This window comes from Halichoeres trimaculatus, unplaced genomic scaffold (assembly GCF_033239565.1).
Source record: "Halichoeres trimaculatus isolate MK-OKI-2021-1 unplaced genomic scaffold, fHalTri1.1 fHalTri1_scaffold_3, whole genome shotgun sequence".
In the NCBI taxonomy this organism is placed as follows: Eukaryota; Metazoa; Chordata; class Actinopteri; order Labriformes; family Labridae; genus Halichoeres; species Halichoeres trimaculatus.
The window spans coordinates 36,300,611-36,310,595 of record NW_027437181.1 but is presented as its reverse complement, the minus strand read 5'-3'; the positions used below and the strand labels follow the sequence as shown (position 1 = coordinate 36,310,595).

Genomic DNA, 9,985 nt, shown 5'->3' with positions numbered 1-9,985 from the left:
CACGTAGTTAAGGAGGGTTATTTTGTATTGGCTTGTGTACTATCTTTAACCAGCGTAAGTGTACACTTGTGCTGGTTTAAGATAGCACACTGATAGATCGAAACTAGCCGCACCTTAATTTTACGACAGGGTTGTATTACTGCTGTTCACGGTTGTTTGCGTTTAACTCTTTTGTCTTTTTCAGTTAAAATGAAGATTCTCATGGTATTTGATTTTGACCATACAGTGGTTGATGATAACAGTGACACATGGGTGATAAGGTGAATTTAAATATTTACATTGGACTAGCTAGCTAATCAGTATGAAAAGTGGCTAGAGTATCTATCTATCTATCTATCTATCTATCTATCTATCTATCTATCTATCTATCTATCTATCTATCTATCTATCTATCTATTTTTTTATTTATTTAAGTGGTAAGAAATATATAAACTGACTGCCAAAAGGCTTGTACTAGGACAGAAAGCAAAGTAAGAAACGTGCCACTGTAAAGAGGCACTTTAATTACAAACTACTTTATTCACAGCTGTTCTGTTTTTGTCCCTTGCAGATGCCTTCCTGATGAGAAACTTCCTGACTCTGTGAAAAACTCCTACAGAAAAGGCTACTGGACTGAATTCATGGGGCGAGTTATGAAATACATAGGTGAGAATTGTTGATTTATTTCTTTATATAGCTTTCTTATAAAGGTGATTCTGTCTTGGTTATGAAATAGCAACATTTCATTGCAATGGTCTGTAACTTCTCAGAAGGGATACGCCGATCCGGCTTTTTAAGTCTCGATACCAGTACTGGTACTCTGGTATGCAGAAACCAATACTAACACGATCCATTACCAGTATAAATTTAACATTCTCTGTTCCTTGATTTGAGGATGAGACTAAGAATTATTATTTGGCAACTTCAGGCTTCTCTAACTTTGTAAACCTAAATTAGAATAAAATAAATTTAGTGTGACTTAATCATTTTTAGTTCGATTATAAATATGTAAGTGTGTGGTGAGTAACTTCTTGCTACTAACAGGAATTAAAGTTTAACTGTATATCTTAGTAGAGGATAAGTAATGAATTAAGCTTGCTCCTCAGAGTTATTGGCAAAACAAGTGAATTACCTCCTAGTTAATGAGCTGCTGCAGTTGTCTCAATTCATGACCCTAATTCCAAAAAAGTTGAGAAGTTTTTTATGTTATGTTTTTATGAAGTTTGTTATGTTAAAATAATGAAAGTCAGATGCAGTGTTCCATACATATGCTTGAAAATATTACATGTGTCAATTTTGTCACTTAAACTACTGTGACATTAAACTAATGTTACAAAAATTTATTGACGTGGCCAGTTGGTGAAACTGATAAATGTCACATGGTGTAACCAATGTTACTCATAAAAAATCTAATACTAACTGCACAAAACGTGACTGATTATTATTTTATCAGTCTACACTGTAACATTAAACTTAAAATGATTATAAAATAACTGACCCAAGGATTGAGAAAAAACATTGATGTTTATTGCATCAAAATCCACATCATCAAGTTTAGTAATGAAATCTTTTGAATATACTTTGAGATTATAATTATTATACAGTTTATGGGCAGCAAACAGCAGAGTAGCTCTTTGACGCCATCTGTCTCAGTGAAGGTGCAGAAGACATATTGCACTTCCAACCCACCTGAAAAATGAATTTTTCTTAAAAAAAAAAAAAAATCAATATTAAGCGCTGATATATTGATATTTAATCATAGGTCAAAGTATGGCAATATATTGTCGTATCAATATTTTTTCACATCTCTAAACTCAAATGCAATTGATCTGTGCATTTCCAGCTTTATTTTCCTCAAGAGTGTCATGTGAAACTCTGAAGGAAAGGACATCTCATTTCTCTCTCTCCTCTCTTCATTTCCTTGTATCTCTGGTGGGACACACTAAAGTCCTGTTTCCACCAAGCAGTCCAGTTGAGATCAACACAGTTTAGTATGGGTTGGCTCGATTAAGTCCTGTTTGTGTTTCCATAGCCAACCATGCGCCCTCGTGGTAGGTGGCGTGCAAGCTGGATGCCGATAGTTGCATCAGTTAAATAATAGTGTGACGCCATAGCAGTGTGACACAGTGTACCCCGCTAATAAATCCAACTAAGAAGAAAAACACGGCGCAGTAAACAAAGAGCAACTATGGGAAATATCCAGCAATTCATCCTCTTTGTGATTGGTATGTGGCTCTTTGTTACAAAGCACTTTTCTTGGAGCTTTAAGATGCATCCACTGTAGTGGAGTTCACTGCATTAAAAACAGACGTGACTGTCGTGGAAATCACTGCGTGGGTTAAGGAACACTCCTGCAATTCACTGTCTGTGCACGCAGTTCACCATGCCGTCCACTTACCAAAGTTTCCCGTGCAAAATGAAAGCCATTTGTAAGCAGGAACCAGAAACACCAGAAACAATGCTGTCTCCTCGTGGCCTCATTTAAGTTGGACTGAGGTAGAGGAGAAAACTAGTCTGTGGTCAGACAACTCCAAATTTGAAATTCTTTTTGGGAAACACGTTGGAAAGGGATCATCTGGTCTGTTACCAGCTCAGCTCAAAGCCTTCATCTGTGATGATGTTAAGGGTGGATCAGTGTCTATGGCATGGGCAGCTTAGACATCTGAGGCCTATAGCACGAAGCGCGGTCAACTTATCCGCAGTAACTCACACCTATCCAGGATTGAGTAACCGTAACAATGGCAATCAGGATAATCGATCGAGCACGACGCGAGTTATCAACACGATAACTCAACCCAGGATTGTCTCATCAAGAGCCGTGAACGCTCACGTGAAAGAGGAGGGCTCAGAGGCAGCTGACCAATCACAATCATGAGCGACTAAGAAAGCTCCGTACGTCACCGCTGAAGAGCAGCGGCTGATAATGCAGCAACACAAGGAGGAGAGAAGCAATAACTCGGTAAGGGGGAACACGGTAGCAGCAGCCAACCGCAGGCAAAATGCATGGCAACGCATAGCAGACTGTGTAAATGCTTAAGTTACTCATCGGTGGCTCAGTATGACAGTGATCACACTTCTAAATCACATAAAATAATAAATGCTACTGTGCAAACGACTTGTGTGTATTCCAATTATCATGTCATTGTCCCATATGTAATCCTTCTGGAGTCAGAAGAACACCGGAGCAGATAAAAAACAAATACAAGATCATCATCACGTCTGATAAGTCTGTTTCAAGCAGTGGCGATTGCTCTAAGACTACAAGGGAAGCTCAGCTTCCCCTAAAATGTTCCCAAAAAAGTGGTGATATGTTCTGCTGTGTGTACATTTTATTGACAAAATATGCGCTAGATTTCCTTCATCTTTTGTTCAGAATCAGCTACCTATCACAGGTAACTGGCTCCACCTCTTCTCATTCATCCTGGGAACGCTATGAATTTGTCCCTAAGTTACGTGAGGGCAGCAGCCACTTGATGCACAACGCAGGATGCCATAAACTTGCTCAGATGCTCCACATCCCCGACAGAGTACATGGAACTGCCCGTGGCAAAGAATCGCAGGGCGATACACAATGTCTGTGGGACAGTCAGTGCACCGCTCCTGTGGGTTGCATGGGCAATGTACGGCTCTAATATTTCACAGAGGTAGAGTAGTCCGGACCGTCAGAACCTAAACCTCTCATACAGTGAATCGTTGTTTTGATCGAGTGTATCTGATCGATCTTTAAACACCCTTTCTCTTCGTAAAGCTCTTCTTACAACTTGTGCGCCTCTGTCCACCGGGTTTGGGAGAAAAGGGCAGGCCATTGTTTCTGAGAAGCTGATTGGCCAGTGGGAGGGTTTTTTTTATAGGATCAGATTCAACCTCCAACTTACCCTGCTCCAGAGCGGGGTAGCTGTTCAGAGTAGGTCACCATGGTGATCTACCGGCTTCGTGCTATCGCTTATCATGAGTTAACCCTGAAGTTATCTCGCTAAGACAGTAATCCTGCTTTGTGATATAGGCCTCTGGAGAGGCTCCATCAACACTGAAAGGTATACACTTTGTGACAACATATGCTCCCATCCAGAAGATGTCTTTCAGTGAAGGCCTTACATATTTCAGCCAGACAATGCCAAACCACATACTGCATCCATTACAGCAGTATGGCTTCTTTGTAGAGTGGTCCAGAAGCAGAAGTGGCCGGCCTACAGTCTTCACCTTTCACAAACTGATAACATTTGGTGCATCATTAAACCAAAAATCTGGCAAAGAAAACCCAGGACTGTGAATCTTACCTAAGGCCAGAATGGGACAACACTCTTCTCCAAAAGCTTCAAGAACAGGTCTCCTCAGTCCCCCCTACGTTCTCAAACTTTTGTTAAAAGAAGACACAGAGGTAAACATGGCACTGCCCCTACTCATTTTAGAGGTGTTGCTGCCATTAAAATCAAAATTACCTTTTTTTTTTCCTAAAATGGTACAGTCTTGTAGTTTAAACATCAAATATGTTGTCCATGCAACACAACGTCCCAACTTTTTATAATTGGTGTTGTAGCTTGTAGTATGGGGGAGAAACCAGACTATCACACAGAGTTTGGTGAACATAAAACAAAAAATTTGCAGGGTTTATTCATTCCAGGGAAAAGGGGCAGGGAGGAAAGAGGAGACTACAGTTGAAGGCTATGTCCATGCCTGGAAACTGCATTTATTTTTTATAAAGTGAAGATTTTGGTAAATTTCAGTTTCAGTTTAAAAAATACCCGGCTACGTGTGGTCATGGCCTCAAACTCTGGGAGTCAGCCAAGGTAATGTCAGATTGATAACTCTGCCCAGCTCGTGTCAACTCTGCCCTGCTCTCTGGTGGCCTCTGGTGGCCTTTGCTGGCGATGAAGCAACAGTGGTGGGGAGAGACACCACCATAGCTGTGAACAGTCCAACCAATGTTGACAAGGAAGTACACTGTACATGGTTGCTGTAAAAACAGAAGAGCATAGAACAGAGTTTAATAAATCTTCACCTTGGATAATCCTTTTGTGACTATATGTAACTTTTTGAGTCTGTATCAGACTGATACCTGTACCAGGTTTGGGTATTGGTGCATTTTTACCTTCTCAATAGCCCAGTTCCTAGTGTGAATAACTGATTGAGTTTTTATCATTGTAGTAAAGAATCAGTCTCTTCAGGGTGAGAAGGACCTGATCTGAAACACTGAACATTCACAGATTTGAACATGAATACTGTCAAACTGCTCCATGTGATTTGTTTAACTGACAACTTATGGCTCCCTCCTCTTTCCTCTTTCTGTGTGTGTCTTACCAGGAGACCAGGATGTCAGCCCGGACAGGATTCGCAGTATGATGGAGACAATCCCCTTCACAGCTGGAATGACTGACTTGCTGACTTTTATATCGGAGCATAAAAGCATCATTGACTGCATCATTGTCTCTGACTCCAACACCCTCTTCATTGACTGGATCCTCCAGGCAGCAGGACTCCAGGCAGCTGTGGACCAGGTCTTCACCAACCCAGCTGTGTTCAACGAGCTTGGGCACATGGAGGTACAGTGTTGCCACACTCACGACTGTGAGCGATGCCCTGTGAACCTGTGCAAGAGAAAGATACTGGAATTATACCTGTCAGAGAGGTTGGATGGAGGTGTGAAGTACGAGCGAATATTTTATGTGGGGGATGGTGGGAATGATCTCTGTCCAGCTTTATGTTTGAGAGGGACTGATGTTGTGATGCCGAGGAAAGGCTACACCCTGGAGAAACATCTGGCCAGACTGGGAACTCAGGATTCTTCTCTAAAAGCTAAAGTCATTGCTTGGAGCAGCGGTGCAGAGATCCTTCAAGAGCTAAAAGCCAGTATGTAGTCTCAGCAGAGGCCACTGGGTTCAAAATACATCATCACTTTATGACTCAAGTATTTAACTTCAGAGAATAACAGGACAGATGCTGCTCCTTGTAATTATAAAAAACTAAAAGAGTGCTTATTTTTTTATTCTTAAACACTGACAAACACTATTTTTAGACAATTAAATGTTAAAGGTAAACAATTTTAAATGTTTGATTAAATTAAGAGGCCAGTAAATGAGGGCAGAAGAGCCCCTAATGACAGAGATGTATTGGAAAACAATGTTTACCAGTGCAGAGCATACAGAGTTTTTCATCCAAACTCAGTACAGGTTATAATAAGTAACAACTTACAGAATCTTTATCCACGCTGCGAAAACGAAAATCTAAACTGGTGTTTGTCTTATTTTTACCACAAATTGTCTTATCAGATTCAACATAGGCCGCGTTCTCCTGATAAGTCCAGCAAAATGTGTTATGTCAAGATATTAAAAGACAAAAATTACGCTTGAATTGCTTGTGGAGAGTAAAATAAAATAAACTAATGGGGTAAGAAAAATTGTCTTGTCAGGTTTCTTGTATTGGGACGTTCTTATTTCCAAGATTTTTTCTTACCAACTGGCACACATTATTACTGGCTACTTCAAGCAATTCAAACACCAGTTTGTCCTTTGATATCTTGATGTAGGACATTTTTCCAGACTTGTCAGTTAAATGTCTAAGACTAATTCAGGGCAAAAATAATACATCAACACCCAGCCCAGAATTCACTTTTACAGTGGTTAATCCTTTTTAAGAGTACTCAGCAAAAGAAAACTAGAATGTTGGCTGGAAATGCCTAGTTGAAACCATTGACTTTATATAGGGTGGACAGCGTAGCTCCGCCATTGACTATTGTGCAGTTTTGAAGCCAAAATACCCCCATCACAGTTCGACCACAGCCCATCTGGAATGATTAGAGAGGTGCTTTTTTTTATTTTTTACCTATACCACACCCAGCCACAAGGGAGAGCAGTTTTTGTGGCAACCTCACTTCAAGCCAAGCAAGATGACGTCCATTTTTTACAGTTTGTGGTTAAAACTCATTAAAATCTTGGACTTTCAGAAGTGTTACAGGAAGTCCCTGAAGGAGACGGCAGCAACAGTAGAGAGGCAGTCAAAAAAATCTTACAATTGTATTAAGCAGCTTAAGTTTCTGAAATATATATATATATATATATATATGTATATATATATATATATACATATATATATATACATATATATATATATATATATATATATATATATATATATATATATATATGAGACTCCCCCCCAATTTAGAGTTTAGGAACAAAACCTTAGAGTACTTTGAAGCACTCTTATGCACATCTGTTTTGTGGTATACCTGTGATACTGTGATACTATTGGACTGTGTGCTTTCCTTCATTTAGAAACTTTATATTATTAATTATAGACATTTATAGTTGCACGATTTAATTGTAGCCAAATTTTATTTCTTTGATGTAGTATTTGCTCTGCAAAATGTGAACGCTTGAAGGCAAATGAAGCACTTTTAGGGTGAGATTAAAAACAAATATCTGATCAGAATCAGCAATCAAGAGAGTGAAAATGATAGAGATATGGTCTGCATCTCTCAGTTTCCATTACACTTTTTTTTAATGCACTTGCTGTTTCTGATGACAGCTGTATGTCTCCATTCGCCGTAGACCTACTTGATTTTCATCTAGTACTGAGGCTACAAAATAAAGCCCATCACTTCCTTTTCAGAACAACTCAAGCATACTTTAACCTGAAGCTCAGAGGAAAATCAGTTTAAGATTTATACACTCTGCATTCTCTCTGTGAGCACATGATACCACTGTCATATGTGCTTATATGAATGCAGGTATGGCATTTTTTCCTGAGGGTATGCTGTCTTCAACCTAGAACCTACAGGGACATGGCATTCATCAGATCAAAAACAAGAGTTCTGTAGTTTTAGAATGGCTTCATTAATCTACCCCAGACAAAATTTGAGCAGAAACCTTAAAAATGCTGTGAGAAGAATCTGTTTTAATTGGACTACAGCGCCACGTTTTGCCTGCAGTCTCATAAACAGTCATGAAGACGTAACTTTTAACCAGGTGTGCTTGTTTTTAAACAAGTTTTCTTTGTTCAAGACAATTTTTTATTGGATACAATGTGACAAGGTAAGGTATTACCTTGTAATAATAGGTAAGGTATTACAATGAACTCTCTTTGGCTTCATTTGTGCATGTAGCCAGAATGTATTCATAGCAGGGCTTACACTTTTTTCTTCTGCTTCCAGTCTTTGTCCACTGAGATATCCTGACTTGGGTTCAGTAGACATGAACATTTGAACAATATTTATGAGTGATGTGCTGATTGTAATCTCAAGTATCGGACTCAGGCTTTAAGCTCCTTTCTAACAGAGGGTACCCGTCAGTCCCGTGAGCTGAGCTGTGTGTCTGATAGGACAATCAGACCAGGTCCTAATACCTTTTGGGCTGCCAAGTTAGAAGAAATTTACCCCCTCCCCCCGTTTTTTGAACCAGGCTGTAAACATGCTTTTAAAGGCTGTAAAAGTCTGTTTTTCGGCTTGGTGTGTACCCGATTTCCAGTCTTTCTGCAGCCAGCCTCAAGTGGATTCTCAATGAACAGCAACTTTTAGCAGTGCCACATAGGCTTCATTTATCCAAATCGGATGTTGCCCCTTGACTACGACCATTTTTGGAATTGTTCAGTTCGATCAACATCCTAAAACAGCATGCAATGGCTGCTCCGCTGTTTCCGCAGTCAAAGTCATCTCTGTTATCTGCAGTATTTCTTGCCATTCAGACACTTGGTTTCCCATCCTGCCTCTCTGGAGTTGTACAGCACAGTGACGACATATGAAGTGATTCATTTGACAACAGAAGATTTTCTTGTGTTTCTGCTCAGCCTTGCAGAAAGTGTCTTACATTTACGTCGGTAGTCTCGCACTGTCTTGTGAGAGTTCAAAGCACCCTCTGATTTAAGTGTGCTGAATTGCATGCACACAAGTTCAGGGGGCCTCATACAGGAGAGCATGTTAAATAGATCAGATGACTTTAACATCAGAACGACCCTGAATAAGTTTAATGGAATTAATAAGTTTAAAACATGTTATAGCTATTATGTTTTACTATCTATTATTGTTAATACACAAAAGAAAAACGTGTGCAGCTTCACCTTCTCACCTCTCTAGCAAAGTTTGGATCAGGGCTCGATATCGGCAGATATTCAGTGTTTAAAAAAAGATCAATCTTGGAGGCAAGAAATGCTGATCCACACATCCCTTTAAATTTTTGCGTCTCTGGACAATATCTAAATGTACACACTTGTCTTTAGGATAAACAGATTCAGAGAAAATAAAAACTGTTTGAATCCTAGAAGCACCAAATGTAATTTAAGTAATGAAAACTATTTAACAGTGCAGTTTGTTTTTACATGGAAGTGTTGAAGTTCTTTTAAACTCTGAAAATAAATGCATCGCAGTTTCATTTGCAAATTGATTTTGTAATTATACAGCCATAAATCACCTCAAACTGAGCCAGTTCTGTATTTTTTAAATGAATTTTGCTTTTGATTGATTAATTAATTTTGTTTTAATGTGTGGTGCACCTTTAACACTTTTCTTTGTCACTCAAAGTGTTTTCCCTTCAGTGTTTAAATTAACATCTCAGGTTTATTGTTTTCAGTCAAACATGTAAAAATACTCATTTAAACCAGGTTTGGATCTCTGTGGTATACACTGTGAGTTTACTTGAATGGCAATAATTTTTTTTTTTTTAACTGAATGAACAAAATGTTTGTTATTTTTATGTGCTTTTTAATCTCATCTAAATTCAGATTAAAAAAATCTTGATTTTAAATCCACACCTTACATTTTCAAGAAGTGTATTTTAGGTAAATGGTGCAGATATTCTCTGGTAATCCTGGTTTGTTAATCCTGGTTTAATCCTCAGTTAGTACAACAGCAACTGTGATTGTATTTTTACAAATGATCTAAAGAAGCAGATTGTTTGCACCTGATGTGTGTGTGTGTGTGTGTGTGTGTGTGTGTGTGTGTGTGTGTGTGTGTGTGTGTGTGTGTGTGTGTGTGTGTGTGTATTTTCTTATTATTAAAAGTCTTGTAATTCTAATG

The 9,985-nt window shown here is 38.9% G+C and overlaps 1 protein-coding gene across 1 annotated transcript; it reads left to right on the top strand.

Annotated features, from left to right (window-relative positions):
* Window positions 1–119: 119 nt before the first annotated feature.
* Window positions 120–7,036, top strand: phospho2 (phosphatase, orphan 2). The gene is made up of 3 exons (XM_074665595.1): window positions 120–260; window positions 551–645; window positions 5,281–7,036. Exons 1-3 carry the CDS (start codon window positions 190–192, stop codon window positions 5,832–5,834), a joined length of 720 nt encoding a protein of 239 aa, XP_074521696.1. The 5' UTR covers window positions 120–189; the 3' UTR covers window positions 5,835–7,036.
* The last annotated feature ends 2,949 nt before the right edge of the window (window positions 7,037–9,985 follow it).

Excerpts from the sequence above, each read along its gene's own strand:
- phospho2 (XM_074665595.1), top strand. The coding sequence starts at position 190 with ATGAAGATTCTCATGGTATTTGATTTTGACCATACAGTGGTTGATGAT. Across the intron at positions 261-550 it reads AGTGACACATGGGTGATAAG|ATGCCTTCCTGATGAGAAAC; the intron begins GTGAATTTAAAT and ends TGTCCCTTGCAG. Across the intron at positions 646-5,280 it reads GCGAGTTATGAAATACATAG|GAGACCAGGATGTCAGCCCG; the intron begins GTGAGAATTGTT and ends GTGTCTTACCAG.